Source organism: Trachypithecus francoisi, unplaced genomic scaffold (assembly GCF_009764315.1).
Source record: "Trachypithecus francoisi isolate TF-2019V2 unplaced genomic scaffold, Tfra_2.0 Lachesis_group10, whole genome shotgun sequence".
Classification (NCBI taxonomy): Eukaryota; Metazoa; Chordata; class Mammalia; order Primates; family Cercopithecidae; genus Trachypithecus; species Trachypithecus francoisi.
The window spans coordinates 35,951,330-35,978,848 of record NW_022681455.1 but is presented as its reverse complement, the minus strand read 5'-3'; the positions used below and the strand labels follow the sequence as shown (position 1 = coordinate 35,978,848).

The 27,519-nt window shown below is 42.7% G+C and overlaps 1 protein-coding gene and 1 long non-coding RNA gene across 5 annotated transcripts in view; one reads left to right on the top strand and one right to left on the bottom strand.

Moving 5' to 3' along the window:
- Positions 1–27,519, top strand: part of SLC26A8 (solute carrier family 26 member 8) — an 83,348-nt gene that overhangs the window by 26,514 nt on the left and 29,315 nt on the right. For all 4 annotated transcript variants that reach the window (XR_004438686.1, XM_033216949.1, XM_033216951.1 and 1 more), the window contains exons 4-10: positions 205–321; positions 2,988–3,169; positions 6,191–6,355; positions 7,050–7,199; positions 17,705–17,787; positions 22,477–22,624; positions 24,441–24,554. Coding sequence is in view for 3 of the 4 variants with exons in the window: in XM_033216949.1 (XP_033072840.1) it covers positions 205–321; positions 2,988–3,169; positions 6,191–6,355; positions 7,050–7,199; positions 17,705–17,787; positions 22,477–22,624; positions 24,441–24,554 (959 nt within the window). In the remaining variant the exon portion in view is untranslated. The remainder of the gene's footprint in view (positions 1–204; positions 322–2,987; positions 3,170–6,190; positions 6,356–7,049; positions 7,200–17,704; positions 17,788–22,476; positions 22,625–24,440; positions 24,555–27,519) is intronic.
- The window catches only part of LOC117087119, a 43,352-nt gene that overhangs the window by 12,515 nt on the left and 3,318 nt on the right, over positions 1–27,519 (bottom strand). Inside the window, exons 2-3 of the long non-coding RNA XR_004438687.1 lie at positions 16,562–16,780; positions 6,260–6,447 (exon numbers count right to left, since the gene is read on the bottom strand). This is a non-coding gene — a long non-coding RNA (uncharacterized LOC117087119). The remainder of the gene's footprint in view (positions 1–6,259; positions 6,448–16,561; positions 16,781–27,519) is intronic.

The window sequence follows — 27,519 nt, the reverse complement described above, 5'->3', positions numbered from 1 at the left end:
AGTATTATCATTTAGAGACACATACCAAAATATCAAAGCAGATAATAAAAAGTACTAATGAAGGACTATATGTCCAGAAATACTGTTACCACACTCAGTCAGCTATACACATGGATGATTTTTATTTTAAATATTCTTTACAGCCTTTATTTAAGGTGACTTTTAAAGCCAAGCTGCTTTTTCTTAAATTATCTTGTTTTTCAGGCCTGACACTTAGTTTGCTGGCAAGGCAACTGATTCCTCCTCTCAACATCGCTTATGCAGCTTTCTGTTCTTCAGTAATTTATGTAATTTTTGGATCATGTCATCAAATGTCCATTGGTGAGTTCAGCACTGAAATACACATGCAGTGGATGAAGTTTCCATCCTGATCATGTATTTATTGCTAAGGAACCCAACATAAAACTATCTTTAAGATAGAAAGAAAGGAAGCAGGAGGTGGACATTCTATCCATACAGTTAGTGTTCAGATTGTAGAAATAAATACTTCTAGGGTATCATTATTGTCACCACCAGAAAACAGGCCAGCAAGTTGTTTCCCAAAGAAATTAAAGGGTAGATGCACTTTCCTTGAGAAATCACCACACATTGGCATCTGACTTCCCTCAACCCAGAAGATTCAGAATTGATTATGTCAGTACTCCTAGAGCAGATATTTCTTTCATCTGACCCATATTAACCAAACTCCGTGGGCTGACTTGTAATACAGCAAGCCAGCTTATTAATTTACAATGAGAAAATGTTATCACCGTAACAAAACACTGACATCCCTAGGATAAGTACTTCCCTTCCCTGAGTCAAAAGTCCATCTACTAATTTATAATTAGAAATAACTTATTACAGAGGCCAGACTAATTAAAGGTCATAGAATCAGCACATTTACTTCACCTAGGTGAGCCTGCATAGAAATCAAATCACAAAACTCCCTCATAAGTTTAGAAGGTTATTGCCAATATTTACTCAGTGATGTGCCTTTTCCTAGATTTCTCCACTGAACTGACCAATCCACCAACATTTACCATTCTGAATGACACATTCTGTTTTTTTTGAGACGGAGTCTCGCTCTGTCACCCAGTACAGTGGTGCTATCTCGGCTCACTGCAAGCTCCGCCTCCCAGGTTCACGCCATTCTCCTGCCTCAGCCTCCTGAGTAGCTGGGACTACAGGCGCCCGCCACCACGTCCGACTAATTTTTTGTATTTTTAGTAGAGATGGGGTTTCACCGTGTTAGCCAGGATGGTCTCGATCTCCTGACCTTGTGATCCACCTGCCTCAGCCTCCCAAAATGCTGGGATTACAGGCATGAGCCACCGCTCCCGGCCGACACATTCTTTATATATGTTTTTATGTTCAGTCTGATTAACATCCCATCCTTCCAGATGTGAAGTGCTACTTTTCCTTTTTTAAGAATAGCCTGGCCGGGCATGGTGGCTCACGCCTGTAATCCCAGCACTTTAGGAGGCCAAGGCAAGCAGGTCATGAGGTCAGGAGTTTGAGACCAGCCTAGCTAACATAGTGAAACCCTGTCTCTACTAAAAATACAAAAATTAGCTGGGCATGGTGGCAGGTGCCTATAGTCCCAGCTAGTCAGGAGGCTGAGACAGGAGAATAGCTTGAACCCAGGAGGCAGAGGTTGCAGCGAGCCAAGATTGTACCACTGCACTCCAGCCTGGGCGACAGAGCAAGACTCCATCTCAAAAAAACAAAAAAAGAATACCTCATGGCCAGGCATTGTGGCTCATGCCTGTAATCCCATCACTTTGGGAGACTGAGGCAGGTGGATTACCTGAGGTCAGGAGTTTGAGACCAGCCTGGCCAACATGGTGAAACCCCATCTCTACTAAAAATACAAAAAATTAGCTAGGCGTGGTGGCTGGTGCCTGTAATCCCAGCTACCTGGGAGGCTGAAGCAGGAGAATTGCCTGAACCCGGGAGGCGGAGGTTGCAGTGAGCCAAGATCACGCCATTGCACTCCAGCCTAGGCAGCAAGAGCAAAACTCCATCTCAATATAAAATAATAAAAATAAAGAATAGCTCATGTCTTTATTCAATCCATTATGTGTTGATTTTACATTTGAACACCAAGAAAAAAACTTTATTCCTATATTCCCAAGTTTCTGAGGAACCTCACAATCATTTCCAAATACTTATAATAAGGGTTGTAAGAAATTTATTTATGTTAGGTAAATTTAAAGTTAAGGTGTACCTTTGCTCTCATATGTGGTATGACAATATGAGGACTAAACATAATGTTTGAAATAAGTTTAATTTACCTCAGTGTCAGTATTATTTTTCTTCCTATTGTTATTGATTGCTTCGTTTTCTTTTTTCTTTTCTTTTTTTTTTTTTTTGAGATGGAGTTTTGCTCTTGTTGCCCAGGCTGGAGTGCAATCATGCCATCTCGGCTCACTGCAATCTCTACCTCCCAGGTTCAAGTAATTCTCCTGCCTCAGCCTCCTGAGTAGCTGGGATTACAGGCATGTGCCACTACGCCCAGCTCATTTTGTATTTTTAGTAGAGATGGGGTTTCTCCATGTTGGTCAGGCTGGTCTCAAACTCCTGACCTCAGGTGATCCACCTGCCTCAGCCTCCCAAAGTGCTGGGATTACAGGTGTGAGCCACCACGCCCGGCGATTGCTTTGTTTTCTAATATTTTCACTGCCATCTCACTTTTAACCTTCTCTAAGAGCAGACACAGTAGCTGAGCCTGACACCCATTTCAGTCAACTTCTCTATTCCACTCAACATGCCCATAATACAAAGAGACTGAATACCTAGACCACCACCATCTAAATTCCATGAGTTGGTCACAATACGTGGAGCCACAGTTCTCTTTCTCAATCTTTCTTACTTCTCAATGGCCACTTTCAAATGAGAAGAGTTATTCAGATGAAGGACAAGCCAGAATTCAACCATACCTTGCTTTTGTCAGTATCAGTTTACCTGGACTTGAAACTTCACCTTCTGCCTAACATCTTTTTCCATAGGTTCCTTCTTCCTGGTGAGTGCTCTGCTGATCAATGTTCTGAAAGTCAGCCCATTCAACAGTGGTCACCTGGTCATGGGATCTTTCGTCAAGGATGAGTTTTCTGACCCCTCCTACTTTATGGGCTATAATAAATCCTTGAGTGTGGTGGCAACCACAACTTTTCTGACTGGGATTATTCAGGTAGGATCTGAGTCTTCAAATCCCTGAAAAGGAACTGAATAAAGGGGCTATAAACAGACCCCTTCCTTATACTGCTCCTGTGATCCATTGTGATATACCTGGAACTGCAGTGATTGATTTTTTGAAAAACCGGAGGCTGTGTGAATAGGGTGTCTCCTTAGTGATAAACTTCTCTCTCTTCAGAAATCATCTACCACTGATTTAGGAGGAGATATTGAACATTCTCTTCAGTCCTTTCTCCTCTAAGACAAAGGGTCTAAGGGACGATGGTCCAGAGCAGTGGTCCCCAACCTTTTTGCAACCAGGGACCAGTTTCCTGGAAGACAATTTTTCCACAAATGGCAGGTCAGGGCCAGGGAGGGTGGTGGTTTTGGGATAAAACTGCTTCACCTCAGATGACCAGGCATTTGGTTCTCAAAAGGAGCACGCAACCTAGATCCCTTGCATGTGCAGTTCACAATAGGGTTCGTGCTTCCCTGAGAATCTAATGCTGTGGCTGATCTGACAGAAGGCAGAGAGCTCAGGCAGTGATGCTTGCTTGCCCACTGCTCACCTCCTGCTGTGCAGCACCTGGTTCCTAACAGGCCACAAACCAGTACCAGTACCGGTCCGTGGCCCTGGGGGGTTGGGGACTGTTAGTCCAGAGTTCCACTCCTGATTTTACCTTTTAAAAAATTGCTTCATTTTTTTTTTTTTTTAGATGGAGTTTTGCTCTTGTTGCCCAGGCTGGAGTGCAATGGGACAATTGTGGCTCACTGCAACCTCCACCTCCCAGGTTCAAGTGATTCTCCTGCTTCCCGAGTAGCTGAGATTATAGGTGCATGCCACCACACCCAGCAAATTTTTGTATTTTTAGTAGAGAAGGGGTTTCACCATGTTAGCCAGGCTGGTCTTGAACTCCTGACCTCAGGTGATCCACCCACCTCGGCCTCCCAAACTGTTGGGATTACAGGCATGAGCCACTGTACCCGGCCAAAAATTGCTTTATATTCCATCAACAAGAATAGCCTCATTTAGCTGGGCATGGTAGCATGTACCTGTAGTCCCAGTTACTCAGGAGGCTGAGGTGGGAGGATCACTTGAGCCCAGAAGGTTGAGGCTGCAGTAAGCTGTGATCATGCCACTGCACTCCAGCCTGGGTGACACAGCGAGACCCTGTCTCCAAAATAATAATAATAATAATAATAATAATAATAATAATGGCCTCACAGGCTCACACACTATCTTTGGGTTAGTAAGCTTTAGAGTCAGATCTGGAATCCTTTTTCTGCATCGACAAGGACCACAGCTAAAGGACAATAATATGAATGACTCATTAAAATCTCAAAACTTATTTTGGCACTGTCTTTAATTTCCTCTGAGAGTCTATCACCAGAAGTTCACCCACTGAACTAAAGTCACATCTTCCAGGCTTATTTCTCTTTTTTCTCAACTAACCCACTCTCTAGTTGATTTTCACTGATCTCCCCTGGGACTGTCTTTCATTAGGTAAAGATTTATTGGGTACCTACAAAGGCAGGCTATCAACGTGGGCAGACTCCAGCCCTGACACCATGAGCTGTGTGAACTTTGGTAAATTATTTTACCTTGGTGGGCCTCAGTTTCCTCATGTGTAAAGCAGGAATAATATTTGTTTTGCAGGGTTCTTAAGTGAAAAAAATGCATGCAAAGTATTTAGCCTAGAGCCTGTCACATAGTAAGCATCAATAAGTTATACTTAGTTGGCACAGAGAAATGAATTTGGTACTTTAACAGACCAAAAATTTTAAAAACAATATATAGTTTCCTGTGGTTAAAAATCTTTTTTTAATCTTGTGGGATAAGACAAAATACACAAGCAGCCTTTTAATTATCAAGGGGCCTCATACATGCTTTCTCTCCTCCTTCAAGCCTCAGCTTTTTTCATCTAAAAAAGGAAGAGGGCTGGGCATGGTGGCTCACATCTGCCTCAGCCTCCCCAACAGTTGGGACTACAGGCACACGCCACCACGCCCAGCTAATTTTTGTATTTTTAGTAGAGACGGTGTTTCACCATGTTGGCCAGGATGGTCTCGATCTTCTGACCTCGTGATCCACCCGCCTCGGCCTCCCAAAGTGCTGGGATTACAGGCATGAGCCACCACGCCTGGCTATAACATAAATTTTATATATGTATATTGACATGTAAAATATCTTTTTTATTTTTCTTCAGGATATGCATAATCCTGAAAACATAAATAAATTCAATTTAATCATTCTCAGTAAAGATAAGAGTCAAAGGCCAAGAAGTTTGAGCTCGATCCCACTGTTTTGGAATTATCTTCTCCTTTGTGAAAAGCTGCATTCCTCAGAGGAATGTTAACATCTCCTGAAAAGGGCTATCAAAGCTTCTAATGAAAGAGGTCTAAAAAGGCAAAGGCAGGCCAGGCACAGTGCTTTCATGCCTGTAATTCCAGGGTTTTGGGAGGCCAAAACAGGAGAATCACTTGAGGTCAGGAGTTCGACAGCAGCCTAGGTAACATAGCAAGATTCCCCATCTCTACAAAAAAAAAAAAAAAAAAACTTAGCTCAGTGGTGTGTGCGTCTGTAGTCCCAGCTACTTGGGAAGCTGAAGCAGAGGATCCCTTGTGCCCAGGAGTTTGAGGTTACAGTGAGCTATGATTGCACTCCAGCCTGAGCAATAGAGTGAGATCCTATCTCATGAATGAATAAATAGGCAAAGGTTTGTTCTGATCACCTTGTCCCTGTTTTCCCCAAGTAAACCAAGAGAGCAGTAGATTCCAGGGCAAGAACTTAAGTGAGCTGACTGCTCACAAAGAAGGAAAGGAGTAGTGTGGGCTAGCACTTGTCAGGAGCCTCTGATCAACATACAAGGACCCATGTTATCAACTTCTGTTCATTAGGGAAAGAGAGTTATAAGAGTAACCAAAGGGGCCTATCTTAACTTTTCTGTTGGAAACCCTTCTTTTCCTGGAGAGTGCCATTGGTGCCATTGCTGGATTGAAGACATTCTGCCCCACTCTGGTTTTCTCTTCTCTGCAGCTAATAATGGGCGTATTGGGTTTGGGCTTCATTGCCACTTACCTTCCGGAGTCTGCAATGAGTGCTTACCTGGCTGCTGTGGCACTGCATATCATGCTGTCCCAGCTGACTTGCATCTTCGGGATTATGATTAGTTTCCATGCCGGTCCCATCTCCTTCTTCTATGTGAGTAATTTCAACTCTTACCCAGAGTTACAAATGCCACTCCTCTTGCCTCCAAAGAGAGGTGGACCTCAGTGGGGAGACTCCTGCCCATTCTGAAAGGAGACACAGCCAATAGCAGCTTAGTCAAGAGGGTACTAGAAATATTTTCCTTTATTGGAGAATTAGGGTCTTGATTAATTGCAGATGCCAGACCATGCTTTCAGTTGACTAACCATTTCAGTCAGCCTTTTAAACTATCATGATATATATTAAAATTTGACCTTTAAGATATGTATATATCACAGTTCTTTTCATTACCTACCTTATAACAGACATGTATCCTAAAACATCTAAAGGATATACAATACTAAGTAGTTCCTGAATGTAAGAATAGGGTAGGAGCTAAGCTACAGTATATTATTTGGGAAAACTAATAACTATTGGCTTATACACAGAACTTCTAGGGCCTGTTCATTATACTAAAACATACAGTGTGTTCTCTCCTTGTCCTTATTGAACATTACTGTCCCTCTTTTTACAAAAATGGCCACCCCCACCATGCTTGCCCTCACTATTCTAGTAATGCCCATAAAGACCTTTGTACCCAGAAACTCTACTTGGGGACTTCTTTTTGAGTTAATCTACAGTGTCCATTTCTAGACTTAGGCAATTACTATATCCCTTTCTAAGCCTCCATAATTTTATTTTCTTTCAGGACATAATTAATTACTGTGTAGCTCTCCCAAAAGCTAATTCCACCAGCATTCTACTATTTCTAACTGTTGTTATTGCTCTGCGAATCAACAAATGTATCAGAATTTCTTTCAATCAGTATCCCATTGAGTTTCCCATGGAATTATTTCTGGTAGGTGTTTTTGATGTCCCAAATTCATAGTTTACATAATTTTAATATTTAAAAAAAATGTTGAGTTGAATTGTGTAAAAGCTGAATACATTTAGTTTTCGATATATGCTTATATTTGTGAAAACATGCTTATTTTCTTTTTCTAAAATATTTTGATACTATAGTTGACAAATAAAAATTGAATCTATAGTTTATGATGTCATATTTTGATATAGATACACATTATGAAATGTTTAAATCAAGTTTGTTTGCTTGTTTGACAGAGTCTTGCTCTGTTGCCCAGAATGGAGTGCAGTGGTGCAATCTTGGCTCACTGCAACCTCTGCCTCCCAGGTTCAAGCAATTCTCTTGCCTCAGCCTCCTGAGTAGCTGCAATTACAGGCGTATGCCACAATGGCGAGCTAATTTTTGTATTTTTTTAGTAGAGAGAGGGTTTCACCATGTTGACCAGGCTGGTCTCAAACTCCTGACCTAAGGTGATCCGCCCGCCTCGGCCTCCCAAAGTGCTGGGATTACAGGCATGAGCCACCACGCCTGGCCTAATTATCATTTTTAATTTTTTTCACCTTGCATCCCTAGCAGCAGTTATTATCTTTGTTGTGAGAACATTTAAGATCTACTCTCAAGCAATTCCATTATTAACTATAGTCACAATAGCACAATCGATCTGCCTCACAAAATGCTTATTTCCAAGTACTTTTATCTATTGACTCGTTCTCATAATATTTCAAAGATAAGGTTTTTTTCCCCTTGTGAAAGAAATATGGGCTCATTCTAAGTTTGAAAAACATAAGGAAGTTTTAAAAAGTGGTAGAGGAGGCCGGGCGCGGTGGCTCAAGCCTGTAATCCCAGCACTTGGGAGGCCGAGACGGTGGATCACGAGGTCAGGAGATCGAGACCATCCTGGCGAACACTGTGAAACCCCGTCTCTACTAAAAATACAAAAAACTAGCGGGCGAGGTGGCGGGCGTCTGTAGTCCAGCTACTCGGGAGGCTGAGGCAGGAGAATGGCGTGAACCCGGGAGGCAGAGCTTGCAGTGAGCTGAGATCCGGCCACTGCACTCCAGCCCCGGCGACAGAGCAAGACTCCGTCTCAAAAAAAAAAAAAAAAAAAAAAAAAAGTGGTAGAGAAAAGAAATTCCTATAGTTGCACCATCCAAAGTCAACTACTAGTGATACTTTAGTATTTTCAGTTATTTACTCCTTTCTTCTCTCAGACACACATATGACAGGCCTAGCCTCAATGTTGGTGAATTTCCATCTTTTTCTACATAAATATTTTATTTTTATTTTAATGTCATTGAAATCATACTGTTATTCAACTTCCATTCCTTCTCACTATGCTACAATAAGGAAATTGAGGCAGCTCATCCCTGGACTTGAACATAGGAGCACATCTAGATTAGAAGATGTCAGACTCAGAGGACCTTCCTAAAAAAATTAAAATAAAATGAAATCCAAGAATTGAGGCACAAGCAATCTCATATTTAAACGATAACAGACAAAGGGCCAAAGAACCAAGGAGGAAATGAACAGCCCTTTCCTATGGCTAAAACCAGATGCATTCACAAAGGAAACATACGATGTTCACGGAGAAACAACTGGAAGATTTGAACATCTTGTTCAATAAGAACCCATACCCGAACCCCAGCCTTCAGAAAGAAATGGCCTCAAAAATGGACATGTATCCAACAGTACAGGTTTGGCTCAAGAACCACAGAGCAGAGGCTGGGTGCGGTGGCTCATGCCTGTAATCCCAGCACTTTAGGAGGCCAAGGCAGGCGAATCACCTGAGGTCGGGAGTTCAAGACCAGCCTGACCAACATGGAGAAACCCTGTCTCTACTAAAAATACAAAATTAGCCCATTGTGGTGGCACGTGCCTGTAATCCCAGTTACTCAGGAGGCTGAGGCAGGAGAATGGCATGAACCCAGGAGGCGGAGCTTGCAGTGAGCTGAGATAGCGCCACTGCACTCCAGCCTAGGCGAAAGAGCGAGACTCCATCTCAAAAAAAAAAAAAGAACAAAACTCAAGCAAGCAAAATGCAAGCTTATTCAGCAAACACAATCTCAACAACAGCAATTAGCTGAGGACAGAGTCAAGACCAGTCCTTCCCAAGAAATACAGACATACTAGTCAAATCTTCTAATGATGCCTATCTTGCAGCCCTAGTTTATACAGATCACTGGGCACCCTGGTTGCGACTCACCTTATGCCCCAATGTTAAGGTCCCTACAGATGACTTTGTTGTCCACAAAATAGTTCATTTTGGCTACTGCCAAGATCCTAGAATATACTGCCTCTGCTTCTATCTCATTTTTGGAATCCTGATTTTATTCTCCATGCTTCAATTCTAATTGTTTTGACTGTTCACCTCTACAAAGTAGAGAGAGATTCTAGACACAAAATATAACATATTGTAATGTGTGTAATGATTTCCTACAAGAGAGTACTTTTCAGCAATAAGGAACAAACTGGAGATAAACACACACACGTTGTGTGTACAACATGGATGGATTTCAAAAACATTATGTAGCATGAAAGAAAAAAGACACAAAAGGCTACATACTGTATAATTCTATTACATGAATTCCTAGAGCAGGAAAAACTAATCTATCATGACAAAAAGATTAATGGCTGCCCACGTGGAAAAATTAAATAGTAAGTGGTAGAAAACTAATTTATCAGGGTGATGGAAATGTTTCATGTGTTAATTAGGTATTAATTAGGGTGGCAGTTACCTGGCATATAAATTCCTCAAACACATAGAACTGGCCAGGCGCGGTGGCTCATGCCTGTAATCCCAGCACTTTGGGAGGCCGAGGCGGGCATATCGCAAGGTCAGGAGATCGAGACCATCCTGGCTAACACGGTGAAACCCCATCTCTACTGAAAATACAAAAACTTAGCCGGGCGAGGTGGCGGACGCCTGTAGTCCCAGCTACCCGGGAGGCTGAGGCAGGAGAATGGCGTGAACCTGGGAGGCGGAGGTTGCAGTGAGCTGAGATGGCGCCACTGCACTCCAGCCTGCGCGACAGACCAAGACTCCACATCAAAAAAAAAAAAAAAATAGAACTTTATATCTAAAAGCTTTGCACTTTATTGTATCTAAATTATACCTTCATAAAAATAAATATATATAAAACAAAGAAATCAAGCCAAACGAGATGTTAAATGTTTTTTCTAATCTATGTCATTAGTAAGTAGCAGAGCTAGGGCTCACTGTCTAATAATAATGTTTCTTGTTTCTTTTCTTTTCTTTTTTTTTTTTTTGAGACAGAATCTCGCTCTGTCACCCAGGCTGGTGTGCAGTGGCACGATCTCGGCCCACTGCAACCTCCACCTCCCAGATTCAAGCGATTCTCCTTCCTCAGCCTCCTGAGTAGCTGGGATTACAGGTGCCCACCACCATGCCCAGCTGATTTTTATATTTTTAGAAGAGATGGGGGTTTCACCATGTTGGCCAGGCTGGTCTCGAACTCCTGACCTCAAGTGAGCTGCCCGCCTCAGCATCCCAAAGTGCCAGGATTACAGGCATGAGCCAACGCACCTGGCCTCTTGTTTCTTTTCTAAAATCTTCTGATAAAATTTATATTTTACAGTTATAATTAACATTTTACCATGATAAAGATATTTTCATCAATAAAACTCAGATTTTCTAAGTCAGCATTTTTCATTTTAAGATTACTGAATTCAGGGCCTGGCACGGTGGCTCACGCCTATAATCCCAGCACTTTGGGAGGCCAAGGTGGGCCAACCCGCTGAGGTCAGGAGTTCAAGACCAGCCTGGCCAACACGGTGAAACCTTGTCTCTACTAAAAATACAAAAAGTAGCCGGACATGGTGGTGTGTGCCTGTAATTCCAGCTACTCCAGAGGCTGAGGTAGGAGAATCACTTAACTCGGGAGGCGGAGGTCGCAGTGAGCTGAGATCACGCCACTGCACTCCAGCCTGGGCGACAGAGCGAGACTCCATCTTAAAAAAAAAAAAAAAAAAAAAAAAGTTGCTGAACTTTTGGGTGTCAATGAGAATTATTTCTTTTTTAAGAGGTGGTCTGTGGCAAAGATGCTTCAAGTTAACCAAGTAATCGTATGCCCCCTGCACCTCCGAGTCTCTCTTGCAATTAGGAGGACCCAGTGACTTTTGAGCCAAAGAAGAGGTGAATAGGTGCAAGTTCCCTCTTCTTTCCTCCCCTGCTGTGATGATGACAGGAGCAGTATGTTAAGAAAATGGAGACCGGGAACGGTGGCTCACGCCTGTAATCCCAGCACTCTGGGAGGCCAAGACAGGCAGATCACGAGGTCAGGAGATCGAGACCATCCTGGCTAACACGGTGAAACCCGGTCTCTACTAAAAATACAAAAAAATTAGCTGGGCGTGGTGGTGGACACCTGTAGTCCCAGCTACTTGGGAGGCTGACACAGGAGACTGGCGTGAACTCGAGAGGCAGAACTTGCAGTGAGCCAAGATCGTGCTACTGCACTCCAGCCTAAGTGACAGAGCAAGACTCTGTCTCAAAAAAAAAAAAAAAAGAAAGAAAAGAAAATGGAATCCCCAGGTGAAATTAGCTCAAATCCCCGGGGGATTGTTTGCAAAGAACCTGCCTGAGAGACACCAACCCACTATGGACTTTGAGTAGGCAAAAAAATAACTTCGATGTGTTAAAATGCTACAATCTCATGACTTGTATGTTGCCACAGCATAACCCATCTTACATTAACTAATCCACGTCTATCCTCTTCAAGGTTGAAAAATACTGTCTTGGGACTTTAGACTAAACTTTCCTATGACTTGCCTACTTCTTGTAGAGGTGCATATTATTTTCCCTTTGAATGTGTGAAAAGCTATTAATTCATAAAGGCCAGAAGCTGAAAGGCTTGTTTTTCAAAAGATTTTTTGGCCAGGCCTGGTGGCTCAAGCCTGTAATCCCAGCACTTTGGGAGGCCGAGACGGGCGGATCACGAGGTCAGGAGATCGAGACCATCTTGGCTAACACAGTGAAACCCTGTCTCTACTAAAAAATACAAAAAAATAGCCAGGCGAGGTGGCGGGCACCTGTAGTCCCAGCTACTCGGGAGGCTGAGGCAGGAGAATGGTGTAAATCCGGGAGGCGGAGCTTGAGCTGAGATCCGGCCACTGCACTCCAGACCGGGCAACAGAGCGAGACTCCGTCTCAAAAAAAAGAAAAAAAAAAAAAGATTTTTCAAAACCCTGAAGGCAGATCCAGCAATCCCACTATTGGGTAGGTATCTAAAGGAAATGAAATCAGTATGTTGAGTAGATACCTGCACTCTCATGTTCGCTGCAGCACTATTTAAAACACCTAAGATATGGAATCAGCCCAAGTGTTCATCAACAGATAAATGGATACATGTGGTATATACAGGTATTAGTTGACAGACATGTAACAAAAAATGATTTTTAAAAAATTGTGTTATACATATACAATGGAATACTATTCAGCCTTTAGAAAAAAGGAAATCCTTCTCCTTAAAGACTGGGTATTTGGTTTTAAAAAATTAAAATAAAAAATAAAAAGAAGGAAATCTTGTCATTTGGGACAACGTGGATGAACCCAGAGGACATGTTAAGTGAAATAAGCCAGGCACAGAAAGACAAATACTGCATGATCTCATTTATATGTGGAATCTAAAAAGGTTGAACTCATTGAAGTGAAGAGTAGAATGGTGGTTACCAGGGGCTAGAGTTGCAGGAGAGTGGTTTGGGGAGATGTTGGCCAAAGGATACAAAATTTCAGTTTGATAAGAGGAATAATTTCAAGAGATCTGTTGTACAACATAGTAACTACAGTTAGTAACAATGTATCATATTCTTGAAAATTGCCAAGAGAGTAGATTTTAAGTGTTTTAACCACACCAAAAAGGTATGTAGGCATGGTAGCTCACACCTGTAATTGTGGCACTTTGGGAGGCCGAGGCGGGTGAATCACCTGAGGTCGGGAATTCAAGACCAGCCTGACCAACATGGAGAAACCTTGTTTCTACTAAAAATACAAAATTAGCTGGGTGTCGTGGCACATGCCTGTACAGCTACTTGGGAGACTGAGGCAGGAGAATCGCTTGAACACAGGAGGTGAATGTTGCAGTGAGCCGGGATTGCACCATTGCACTCCAGCCTGGGCAACAAGAGCAAAACTCCGTCTCAAAAAAGAAAAAAAAAAAAAAGAAAGAAAAAAGAAAAGATGTATATGTGAAGTAATGCATATGTTAATAGCTCGATTCAGCCATGCCACAATGTGTATATACATATTTCAAAATAACATGTTATATATGACAAATATGTATGATTTTTATTTGTCAATTCTTAAAAACAAAACCTTGGATACAAATGGTGCTCTAGGCCGGGCGCGGTGGCTCAAGCCTGTAATCCCAGCACTTTGGGAGGCCGAGGTGGGCGGATCACAAGGTCAGGAGATCGAGACCATCCTGGCTAACACGGTGAAACCCCGTCTCTACTAAAAACTACAAAAAACTAGCCGGGCGAGGTGGTGGGCGCCTGTAGTCCCAGCTACTCGGGAGGCTGAGGCAGGAGAATGGCGTGAACCCGGGAGGCGGAACTTGCAGTGAGCTGAGATCTGGCCAGTGCACTCCAGCTTGGGTGACAGAGGGAGACTCCGTCTCAAAAAAAAAAAAAAAAAAAAAAAAAAAAAAACAAATGGTGCTCTAGAGCTCAGGGAACAATGTGTATATGGAGTTTGTAGGGTGCAGTCAGAGGCAGCCTCTCCCTTCATAGAACCCAGCCCAGCTCTGGCACCTTAGAAGGCTAAGTTTTGTAGTCACCAGCAGACAGCCCCCATGAACAGACATCAACCCTCTTTTTTTTTTTTTTTTTTTTTTTGAGACAGAGTCTTGCTCTGTCTCCCAAGCTGGAGTGCAGTGGCGCAATCTCAGCTCACTGCAGCCTCTGCCTCCCAGGTTCAAGCGATTCTCCTGCCTCAGCCTCCTGAGAAGCTGGGATTACAGGCACACACCACCATGCCCAGCTAATTTTTGTATTTTTAGTAGAGACGGGGTTTCACCATGTTGACCAGGATGGTCTCAATCTCTTGACCTCGTGATCCACCCACCTCGGCCTCCCAAAGTGCTGGGATTACAGGCGTGAGCCACCACGCCCAGCCCTCTCTTAAGCGACATCAGCACCAAGGATCATAGTGATGTTCCTTCAAGCAGCCTGTAAACCCAGATGTATCTGACACAGGTCTCAATCAATTTAGAAAGTTGATTTTGCCAAGGTTAAGGAAGCCCCCGTGACACAGCCTCTGGAGGGAGGTCCTCACAACATGTGCCCAAGGTGGTCAGGGTACAGCTGACGCAGAAGAATGGCGTGAACTTGAGAGGCAGAGCTTGCAGTGAGCCAAGCTCACATTAGGGAGACACAATATATCCATCAATACCTGTAAGATTTACACTGGTTTGATCTGGAAGGGTGGGACAACTTGAAGGAGTGGGGGCTTCCATATCACAGGCAGATTTAAAATTTTTCTGATTGGTAATTGATAGAAAGAGTTATTATCAATAGAGATGAATGTCTGGGTTACAGTAAGGGGTTGTGGAGACCAAAGTTATGTCATGCAGATGCAGCCTACAAGTAGCAGGCTTCAAAGAGGATGGGTTGTAAATGTTTCTTATCAGACTTAAGGGTCTGTTTTGAGGTTACTGCTGGCTGACTTTTCCTGAATTCCAAATGGGAGGAGGGATGTAATGAGGTATGTCTGACCCCTGCTTCAATCATGGCCTGAACTAGTTTTTTCAGGTTAACTTTGGAATTCCCTTGGCTAAGAGGTGGGGTCCATTCAGATGATTGGGGGCCTTAGAATTTTGTTTTTGGTTTACACAGCCTTGAAAGCAATCAACATGAACCAGAGTTATAAGGAAAGGAGAGAAGTGAGAGTGCAAAGAATGCTGTGGTTTGACTATGGCTGACAGATTGGTTTGTGAGCCACAGTCAAGATATTGCTCTGGGGGCCAGGCTTAGTGGCTCACGCCTGTAATCCCAGCACTTTGGGAGGTGGAGGTGGGTGGACTGCTCAAGGTCAGGAGTTTAAGACCAGCCTAGCCAACATGGTGAAACCCCATCTCTACTAAAAAACAAAAAATTAGCTGGGCATAGTGGCGCATGCCTGCGGTCCTAGCTACTCAGGAGGCTGAGGCAGGAGAATTGCTTGAACCCAGGAGGCAGAGGTTGCAGTGAGCTGAGATTGCACCACTGCACTCCAGCCTGGTCAGCAGAGCAGGATTCTGTCTAAAAAATAAAAGAAGAAGAAAGAAGAAAGAAGAAGGAGGAGGAGAAGAAAAAAGAAGAGAAAAGAAAAGAAGAAAAAGAAAAGAAAAGAAGAAACAGAAGGAAGGAAGGAAGAGAGGGAGGGAGGGAGGGAGGGAGGGTATATTCCTTTGGAGAATGCTATAAGTAATTACAATGCCCCACGAGGTGAGGTAGGGGAGGAAACAGAGGTCCAGCAATAAAATAGGTGAAGGCTTAGAATAATTGCAATTTAGGCATTAACCTTTTTTGTGACCTACTTTGTGCTCACAGGCTATTGAAGCCTGCAATACACTACCTATACACATGTCAAGTCAAGTGATGGGGACACAGTTTCTGCCACATAGCAGGGATTAGAGATGCAGGTTAGAACTAGAAGAAGACCTCCCTCTTACCCCTAGCGGTGAGGAAAATGAGAGAGGGAGGATGGAGGCACCCATGGTCTAGGGTCTAAAATGCCTCTCACAGCACCCACGAAGAAACTACTAATGTTTAGATGTGCTGGAGGAAACTGCACACATCTATCAATCTGTCCTTAAGAGCGCAGATTCAGCCAGGTGCGATGGCTCACACTTGTAATCCCAGCACTTTGGGAGTCCAAGGTAGGAGGATCACCTGAGGTCAGGAATTCAAGACCAGCCTGGCCAACCTGGTGAAACCCCATCTCTACTAAAAAATTAGCCAGGTGTCATCGCACATGCTTGTAATCCCAGCTACTTAAGAAGCTGAGGCATGAGAATCGCTTGAACCCAGGAGGCAGAGGTTGCAGTGAGCTGAGATTGCACCACTGCACTCCAGCCTGGGCAACAAGAGCAAAACTCCGTCTCAAAAAAAAAAAAAAAAAAAGAGCAGACTTAATATTTAGGAAAATTTTCAAGGCAACAACTGAGATCCAGGTAGACTATACCGGTAATTCAAGAGACCCTTGGCTATAAGAAATTATACACACTATATGTTCATAATTTATGTGTATTTAAGCTGTATAGCAAACAAAAAAAGTAACAATAGTTGTCTTTGGATGAGTTATTTCTGTTTTTCAATGTTTCATATTTACTTCATTTTTCTCTGTGAGCAAATATTACCTTTATACTGGAAATAAGAGTTCCTTGCCATACTTGTCATACTTCTTGCCTCTTAACTATATGGAAACCAAGACTCTTCTTCTCTGATCCAAGCTGTAATCCAGATTCTTCCTTCCATTCTAATCTGTAGACTTCCTAGGGGTATTCGTCTGATAACAGTATCACAGGTTAGCCAACTATTGTCCTGTTCAGCGTCTGGTTGAACTCCTGCAGTAGATGCTGGGGAAAGATGTATGTGTTAGTAGGAAGAATGGGATAAAGCAACTGTATAACTGCTATTTTAAAACCTAGGAATTGAGGTGTCTTGTCTCCGGTTTAATCTGCATCAATGCAGAGTCTTTATCAGCTATAACAGCTGCTAGGTTGTCTCTTTTCCCTCTAATTAAAAATCAGGGACTAAAGGGAGAATTGCCATTTTTAGAAGTAAATGAAAGCGGGGGGAAAGCAGGTACTTGCTTTGCTACAGAACTTTTTCTTTGTGCAATTAAATGTTGCTCCATATTATTAAGGGTTAATCATGTTTCTCTCTTCACATACCTCAACAAGCCCCTGAAAGGCATATCTGTATTACTACAATGTACCTGGAACTAAAGGCTTTTGAAACTGAAAACTTGATACAGCCATTATCCGAAAACATGTTTATATTAATCTAGATGTTTCAAGTTGGTGGGGAGAGTCCCCACTTCCTGATAAACTCTGAAATACACATCTCTTTATTTAAAGAGGAGCAAAGAGACAGGTATTTTCCAAGTCATTCTGTATCTAAATGGATCAATCTCACTGAAAGCCATTGAGATTCAAAGATATTAAATATTAAAACAAGAAAAAATAGAGTTGGTGGGGATACAGAAGTTCATGGCATCCATTTGTTCCCATCACGTGTCACAGACCAAGTTGTTTTGCACTCTGGCTACAATGCCGAAAAGAACTTAGAGAACCAAAAGCTTCGGGAAAGATCTCTAATGCCTGCCTTGCTCCGCTGAACTAGCCACGCCTCTCTCTCCAACTTGCATGCGTAGGGACTGCTGCCTGTTTCATTTTCTGTCCTGCCAGAGGCTATGGGCAACTCTGCTACTGGAAGCGATGCACTATATTTAGGTAATCATATGCCACCCCTCCTTTTTTTTTTTTTACCCCCTACAGATTATTGGCTTCACTGTGATTGCAAACAAGATAAACATGGCCACAGAAACCAGCCAGACGCTTATTGACATGATTCCTTATAGGTCAGTAATTCCACTCTTCAAGATTGCATTTCTCTTTCTGATACCCTCTCTTAGCCTCTGACCACACAGCCTGATTGATATTTTCTACTAGCAGTCTCTGGCCAAAGCAAAATTCATTGTAGAACACAGAGGTTCATGAAAGGAGAAGGGCTAGGGACAACTCCTTGGGTCTTCTCTGGTCAGCCTCTGTCTCTCTTATAGTTGAGCCAGTCCCCTTATCCAGGAAAACTGTTATATGCACTGAATACCAGAGAATCTCATGTGTTTTTTAAATAGCACATGATAGGCCTTCTGAACTACCATACCTCTCTGATTAATTCTCAAGGAGTGGACAAGAGATGCCTCGGTTTTTCTAGCCTCTCTCCTGTGGCTCTGTGTTCAGAAGATGAACGTTCCTTCTGCCTTCACAAACTTAGACTAAATTGATGCCCTACTTTTATTTATGTATTTATTTTTGACACCAGGTCTCATTCTGTTGCCTAGGCTGGAGTGCAGTGGCGCAATCACGGCTCACTGCAGCCTTGAATTCGCAGGCTCCAGTGATCCTCCCACCTCAGCTCTCTGAGTAGCTGGGACCACAGGCGTGCACTGCCACGCCCCGCTAATTTTTTGCATTTTTAGTAGAGACAGCATTTTGAATGTTGCTTAGGTTGGTCTCAAAATCCTGGGCTCAAACAATCCTCCTGCCTCGGCCTCCTATAGTGCTGGATTTCAGGCGTGAGCCACGGTGCCCGGCCAGAATTGGTGCCCTTGAGCAACATTATTTTCTTACTCTGGGTAGAAAGTGATCTTCAAATAGCCTGGCATATGGAGTTCTTAAGGACTCACAATCAATTTACATTATAATTCTTACCAGTGACTATGAGGCACGGCTCTTGCTTCTGTTAGGAAATTATTTTTTTTTACCCTTAATCAGATGAATCACATTAGCTAAGAAAGGCAATATACTGCAGTTTCTTGACTCACAGGGAGGCTTTTGAAGAGCATTGCCCATTTCCTCACGTATAATAAGGAATCCTGTAAGAGTGAAGCCTACTTGCTAAACTCCAGGATCACAAAATGCAGGCTTTTTTTTTTTTTTCTTTTCGAGACCAGTCTTACCCTGTCACCCAGGCTGCAGTGCAATGGCACCATCTCAGCTCACTGCAACCTCCGCCTCCCAGATTCAAGTGATTCTCCTGCTCAGCCTCCTGAGTAGCTGGAATTACAGGTGCCTGCCACCATGCCTGGCTAATGTTTGTATTTTTTTTTTTTTTTTTTTTGAGGCGGAGTCTCGCTCTGTCGCCCGGACTGGAGTGCAGTGGCCAGATCTCAGCTCACTGCAAGCTCCGCCTCCCGGGTTTACGCCATTCTCCTGCCTCAGCCTCCCGAGTAGCTGGGACTACAGGCGCCCGCCACCTCGCCCGGCTAGTTTTTTGTATTTTTAGTAGAGACGGGGTTTCACCGTGTTAGCCAGGATGGTCTCGATCTCCTGACCTCGTGATCCGCCCGTCTCGGCCTCCCAATGTTTGTATTTTTTGTAGAGACAGGGTTTTACCATGTTAGCCAGGCTAATCTTGAACTCCTGGATCAGGTGATCCTCCTACCTCCACCTCCCAAAGTGCTGGGATTACAGGCGTGAGTCACCACACCTGGGCAAATGTAGGCTATTTTGACACAACCAGTTTGAACTAGTCTCATATCCTACCCAGTTCTCAATGAAATCTGATGATGGCTGAATCAACTTGAAATTCCAGTCAATTAAAAAATGTGGGCAGACACCACCTAGGTACTAGGGAATACAAAGATAAGCAAGACACGGTCTCCGTCCTCAGGAAAAAGAAAATAATAACAAGAACAACAGTGGGATTGACACTTTACATATTTGTATTATTTCATTTGCTCCCCACAGTAATGCTTTGAGGTAGATATTGTCTTCTTTTTTAAGCTAAGGAAACTAAGGCTTCCCATGTTTAAATTACTTAGCACATTGCTCCTCTGTGGCAGAGCTACCATTTGAACATATTTCTCCTTAATTCCAAAGTCTATAATTATAACCACTCTGTTATACTTACACAATATGCTTCTGTTATCAATGACTTCAAAACCACACAGCCAGGCTGGGCACAGAGACTCATGACTGTAATCTCAGCACTTTGGGAGGCTGAGGCAGGTGGATCACTTGAGGTCAGGAGTTTGAGACCAGCCTGCCCAACATGGTGAAACCCTGTCTCTACTAAAAATACAAAAACTAGCTGGGCATAGCAGTGTGTGCCTGTAATCACAGCTACTTGGGAGGCTAAGGCAAGAGAATCACTTGAACCAGGGAGTTGGAGGTTGCAGTAAGCCAGGATCAAGCCAGGATCCAGCCTGAGCAATAGATGGAGACTATCTCAAAAAGTAAAAAAGAAAAAAGAAAAAACCCACACAGCCAAGTTTCACTTATCTCTTATCATAAAATTCAAAAGTACAGATGGACAAGTGAGCATTTCAAAAGTCTAATTTTAAGTGTTGCTTTGAGCTTTCTCTTTTATTATGTGTTTATCCAGGGTTGCTAGAGAATAGTAAGATTGGACAATTTAAGTTAGCTCCTGCTGTGTCCGTGTTCCCTTTTAACCTCATTTGCTAACAAGAATTGAATGTTACAGAGAACAGAAAGGAAAAACAGTATTTTATGTTGTTATCATACTAAATATTCAAGCTTTACTAATATAGATTGGGGTAGTAAATTACATTTACTGTGTACCTCTTTGGGACAGCCACATTCTTACCTAGCTTCTTAAAAAGACAAAAAGGTGGAATTTGATGACTTAAATAACTACCTCTTAGCATTCAGTTATGCTTCTACTTAGCTAATTACTGGGAAAATGCAAAGGAACTTGTAAGTTATAAATTATAAACAAGAAATTAAAATAGACAGTAGGGCCAGACGCAGTGGCTCATGCCTGTAATCCCAGCACTGTGGGAGGCTGAGGCAGGCGAATCACTTGAGCTCAGGATTTCAAGACCAACCTAGGCAACATGGTAGGATTCTGTTTCTCAAAAAAAAAAAAAAAAAAGATTAGCCAGGTGTGGTGGCATGCATCTGAAATCCTAGCTACTTGGAAGGCTGAGGTGGGAGGATTTATTGAGGAAGGTTGAGGCTGCAGTGAGTCATGATCATGCCACTGCACTCCAGCCTGGGTGATACAGCAAGACCTGGTCTCAATACAAAAAAAAAAAAAAAGAAGTTGAAGAAGAAAAGAAGAAGACATAGTTGGATGGTGAAGAAAATGATATTTAGCACTTCGAGGTGCTAAAAGTTAATTCTTTCTACTCAAAAATAAAATTTAAAATGTAAGAACTAATAAGAAATTTTAATTAGATAAGGGATTATTTGCTTTGTGGAAATATATATCACAAAATTTCTTTTAAAATAATTTTCCCAAGAGTATTTACATGATTCATTTTATTGAATTTGGATTTTTATATAATTTATCAAAAGGAAATCAACTGTTGAGGCATACATATTTGTCTTTGATGAAATGATTAAAGATAATCAAAAGAACGAATAAGCATTTCAAATAGCAAACCTTATCTAAAACACTTAGATATTTTTTCTGACTTCGAAAGTAATCTAGAGAAATAAAAAAGGAAGCATATTTGTGCTTCCAGATTTGACTTAAAGAATTACGCCAGTATGGATCTATGGAAAAACACTACTCCCCCCAAATCATCAAGATTTCTTTTTCCTTCTATAGTCTGTTAATATTGTGCTTGATTTCTGACTGTTAAACTAATGCTTCATTCTGGAATAAACCCCACTTGATCATAGTGTATTATCCTTTTATATATTGACTTGCTAAAATGATAAGAATTTTTGCATTTATGTTTATGAAGGATATTGGCCTGAGTTTTGTTTTTCGGGTTTTTTGTTTGTTTGTTTGTTTTGTTTTGTTTTTCTTGTGCTATCTGTGTCTGGTTTTAGTGTCAGAGTATATTGATTTTTTTTTTTTTTTGAGACTGAGTCTCACTCTATCACCCAGGCTGGAGTGCAGTGGTGCGATCTCTGCTCACTGCAACCTCTGCCTCCTGGGTGTAAGAGATTCTTGTGCCTCAGCCTCCAGAGTAGCTGGTATTACAGGTGCACACCACCACACCCGGCTAATTTTTTGTATTTTCAGTAGAGACAGGGTTTCACCATGTTGGTCAGGCTGGTCTCGAACTCCTGACCTCAAGTCGTCCACCCACCTCGGCCTCCCAAAGTGCTGGGATTGCAGGCGTGAGTCACCATACCCAGCCATATGTTGACATTATAGAAAGACTTGGAAAGTATTGCCTCATATTCAACTTCTGGAAGAGATTCTATAAAATAGGCATCATGTCTTCCTTAAATATCCACCTATTGTTCACCTATTGGTATGGTCTCAAACAGTATCAAGAAACCATTTTTCATGAATCGTTAAGGTTTTGCCTGTTCTGCTTATTGTCATTGCTACCTGGCAAACACACTGAACTACAAGACATAACAGCATGTTCTCTCAATGGCTTTCATAACGTGGCTTGGTTTGCTGGCAGTTTTGGCAGGCTGCTGCCTCAATCACTCCACTTGTCCCTATTGTCATTAAAAAGAAAAAAAAGAATCAGGACGGCCCAATATTAGAATAGAGTGGCGGAGATACCAAGAAAGGATTCCTCCTATCCAGAAATAATTCCACTATTCTATTCCAGCTTCCTGTTTCCTGTAACACCAGATTTCAGCCTTCTTCCCAAGATAATTTTACAAGCCATCTCCTTATCTTTGGTGAGCTCCTTTCTGCTCATATTTCTGGGCAAGAAGATTGCCAGTCTTCACAACTACAGTGTCAATTCCAACCAGGTGAGAGGACTATTACTTTCTCTGATCCTTAACTCTTTGTTCTTTAATCAAAGCCTCCTGCCAACATGAAGGCTGGAGTCTTTTTTAACTGAAGAGCCACTTGGACCATGATTTGGACAGTAATCACAAAGGATTTTTGAGAGGTGAGGGATACTTAACTTTGAGACCACTTGAATTAACCTGAGTGTTATTGCCCTAGAACAGATATAGTACAGAGAGTCCAGAAAATTATGGCATCATGTTGTTAAGTTAGGAGAGTTTCACCTTTCTTAATTTTAGCTTGCTTTCTACCAAGTCCTCCAACCACATACTGAGGTGCAATAAGAAATGCTGCAGAACATCCTATAAAAAGCCAGGGTTGGGCCAGGCACAGTGGCTCACACCTGTAATCCCAGCACTTTGGGAGGCCAAGGCGGGCAGATTACGAGGTCAGGAGATTGAGACCATCCTGGCTAACACGGTGAAATCTAGTCTCTACTACAAAATAAAAATAAAATTAAAAATTAAAAAATTAACCAGGTGGGGTGGCAGGTGCCTGTAGTCCCAGCTACTTGGGAGGCTGAGGCAGGAGAATGGCGTGAACCCAGGAGGTGGAGCTTGCAGTGAGCCGAGATCACACCACTGCACTCCAGCCTGGGTGACAGAGTGATACTCCTTCTCAACAACAACAACAACAACAATAGCAACAACAACAAAGCGAGGGCTGCTAATATCATACAGTTGGCCTCTCAGAAATAGTTTTTGTCTTTTAGGGAAAATCTTCAACTACTCTGAATTTGGCCTTTTCCCTAGAACTCAAGAGGGAAATATGGAAGCAACGGGTATTCCAATATGACCTTTTTTTGTTTTGTTTTGAGACGGAGTTTTGCTCTTGTTGCCCAGGCTGGAGTGCAATGGCATGATCTTGGCTCACTGCAACCTCCACCTCCCGGGTTCAAGCGATTCTCCTGCCTCAGCCATCCAAGTAGCGGGGATTACAGGCGCTCACCACCATGCCCAGCTAATTTGTGTATTTTTAGTAGAGATGAGGGTTCACCATGTTGACCAGGCTGGTCTTGAACTCCTGACCTCATGATCTGCCTGCCTCGGCCTCCCAAAGTGCTGGGATTACAGGTGTGATCCACTGCACCCAGCCAAATTTGACCTTTAGGTTAGTACATAAGGCAGGGAGAATAGCATTATGCTTCTCCCTGTCATCCTAAGTCCTGGTCATCACTTGAAAGAGAATAAAAATGCCAGAGTCTCATTTTCTCACCTTGAAAAAGCACTTCCCTTGCGATGACTAGCTAAAATGACGATTCAGTTTAATCAAGAAAATCAGATGTGCCATCCTTTCGTTCTTTCTAATTTATTTTTATTTTTATTTTTATTTTTATTTTTATTTTTTGAGACAGAGTTTCACTCTTGTTGCCCAGGCTGGAGTGCAGTAGTGCAATCTCGGCTCACCACAACCTCCACCTCTCAGGTTCAAGTGATTCTCCTGCCTCAGCCTCCTGAGTAGCTGGGATTACAGGCATGCACTACTACGCCTGGCAAATTTTCTATTTTTAGTAGAGATGGGGTTTCTCCATGTTGGTCAGGCTGGTCTCGAACTCCCAACCTCGGGTGATTCGCCAGCCTCAGCCTCCCAAAGTGCTGAGCTTATAGGCGTGAGCCACCTCGCCTAGCCTTCTAATAATATTTCAATCTGTTATTTCAAGTGATGCAAACAACCCTATCTTCATATAAAAAAATAAACCATATGCCTTCAACTCAAAATAAAATCAGCATTCTTCAACAAAGAGGGGGGCCTAAAGCATCTGCCATTTCTTTACAGGATTTAATAGCCATAGGCCTTTGCAATGTCGTCAGTTCATTTTTCAGATCTTGTGTGTTTACTGGTGCTGTTGCTAGGACTATTATCCAGGATAAATCTGGAGGAAGACAACAGGTATGTTGAAATACAATTTGATCTCCACTACATAAACATATTCATATCAATTCATATGTATATTCAGAGTAGGGAATTAAATGGGTTTAATCTTGTTGCTGTTTTAATGTTATACTTAATGGGAAAGACCTCTGGGAAGAATTTGGATTCCATGCTTGCCTTAATTTTTGCTCAGATCTTGTCTTAAAAGTTACTTGTCAATGTGGAACTTGAAAGCCGTTTTCTGTTTCTTCTTCTTTTTTTTTGAGACGGAGTCTCACTCTGTCACCCAGGCTGGAGTGCAGTGGCGCGATCTCAGCTCACTGCAAGCTCCGCCTCCTGGGTTCACGCCATTCTCCTGCCTCAGCCTCCGAAGTAGCTGGGACTACAGGCACCCGCTACTGTGCCCGGCTAAATTTTTTGTATTTTTAGTAGAGACGGGGTTTCACCGTGTTAGCCAGGATGGTCTCAATCTCCTGACCTTGTGATCCACCTGCCTTAGCCTCCCAAAGTGCTGGGATTACAGGTGTGAGCCACTGTGCCCAGCCGAAAGCCATTTTCTATAGAAATATTATATGTGAGAGGTTTCCATATATTAGCCCACAAAACCCCACTTTCCATGTAACATACCTAAAGGATAAGAATATTTTAGGTAAACTGGCCAGGTGTGGTGGCTCACGCCCGTAATACCAACACTTTGGAAGGCCAAAGAGGGTGGATCACTTGAGGTCAGGAGTTTGAGACCAGCCTGGTTAACATGGTGAAACCCCGTCTCTACTAGAAATAAAAAAAAAAAAAATTAGCTGGGTGTTGTGGCGCACGCATACAATTTCAGCTACCCAGGAGGCTGGCACAGGAGAATCGCTGAACCTAGGAGGCAGAGGTTGCAATGAGCTGAGATGGTGCCACTGTACTCCAGCCTGGGTGGCAGAATGAGATTCCGTTTCAAAGAAAAAAAACACGAATATTTCTGGTAAACTTACCATCATCTGCTAATGTTTTCCCCCACTATGGGAAGATGCATTCTCACACCTAGTCTGGAAAAGCCATAACACAACTCTACACACCCTGACAGCAAACCAAAAATTTTCCTGGCTTCCTCAAAAGGGCATGGCAAGGGGCTTTCATGACAAGAAGTCGGGTCTTTGTCTAGCAGAGCCCAGAGAATGTGTAATTGTTCTACTTTTGTATAAGAGAAAATTATCTAGGTCAGATTTTCTGCAGGTATTCTGAGTCAGTAAACTAAATGTTGTAAGTATGTGTTAAGCGTAACAGAGAGAAAATGGTGGTCGAAAAGACTGTAGAGGCAAAGTGTCTAACTGCAGGCATGAAATTTTATAAGTCTAATGTTCATGAGTTTTGTTTTTTGTTTTTGGTTTTGTTTTTGTTTTGAGACACAGTCTTGCTCTGTCGCCCAGGCTGGAGTGCAGTGACGCGATCTCGGCTCACTGCAACCTCCACTTCCCAGGCTCAAGTGATTTTCCTGCCTCAGCCTCCCAAGTAGCTGGGATTACAGGCATCTGCCATGATGTCCAGCTAATTTTTGCATTTTTAGCAGAGTTGGAGATTTACTATGTTGGCCAGGCTGGTCTTGAACTCTTGAACTCAAGTGATCTGCCCGCCTTGGCCTCCCAAAGTGCAGGGATTACAGGCGTGAACTACCGTGCCCAGCCCAGTCAGTGTTCATGAGTTTTGAACTGACTAGATAAAATTACAACATGCTAACCTGAGAGGTGTCCCATCTCAACTTCATAGCGTGACAAAATGTCAGAGAGCTATCAGAATTGAAACTGAGGTTGCCCAGGGAATGAGTCAGCATTCAGAGGCCAGAGAAACAGTGGCAGAGGTCAAAGACAAGCTTCTGCAGAAATATAGTAAAAGGTGTAGCCATGGTCAGAAACGAATGTGTCAGCAGAATGAATAGTCAACTTTCACATGGAAAGACAGTGTCATAGTTCATGGGCAAATATGTGGTGAAGCATAAGGTAAAAGCTAATACAAGTCAGAAAGATTAGGCAGGGGTGAGAGCATGGGTATAGAGCAGGGGTGTCCAATCTTTTGGCTTCCCTGGCCCCATTGGAAGAAGGAAAATTGTCTTGGGCCACACATAAAATGCACTAACTCTAATGATAGCTGATAAGCTAAAAAAAAAAAAAAAAAAAAACATAGCAAAAACACTTTATAATATTTTAAGAAAGTTTCCGAATTTGTGTTGGGCTGCATCCAAAGCTGTCCTGGGCCACATGTGGCCCTCAGGCCTCAGGTTGAACAAGTTTGGTCTAGAATAAGATTACATCGTACCACTTTATGTGGACTAAGTTTTGTTTGTCACAGAGCTTCTTCTGGATACATTGGCCTTTTCCACTACTGATTAACAGACAGAGAAATTTGGGCTATGTTCAAAAAAAGTGTTTGTACAAGCATGCAAAAACTCTGGAGTCAAAGAGACTCCAAAAAGACTGGAGAGCTTTATAAGAAGAAATGGAAATGGCTATCCCCAGAGATTAGTTCCACTAACTTTTTTTTTTTTTTTTTTGAGACGGAGTCTCACTTTGTCGCCCAGGCTGGAATGTAGTGGCAGGATCTCAGCTCACTGCAAGCTCCGCCTCCCGGGTTCACGCCATTCTCCTGCCTCAGCCTCCCAAGTAGCTGGGACTACAGGCGCCTGCCACCTCGCCCGGCTAGTTTTTTGTATTTTTTAGTAGAGACAGGGTTTCACCATGTTAGCCAGGATGGTCTCAATCTCCTGACCTCGTGATCCACCCATCTCGGCCTCCCAAAGTGCTGGGATTACAGGCTTGAGCCACCGCGCCCGGCCCAGTTCCACTAACTTTTTCTGACATACTTTGTTTATTCAGTATATAAGCATAATGTAAATTTGAGGGACAAGATGTGCATGACTAGAAAAAAACTAAATCACAGTGCAAGGAAAATTGAGTGCAAAATGAGGACGATTTTTTAAAAGAGGCATAAATATTGCAAGGAG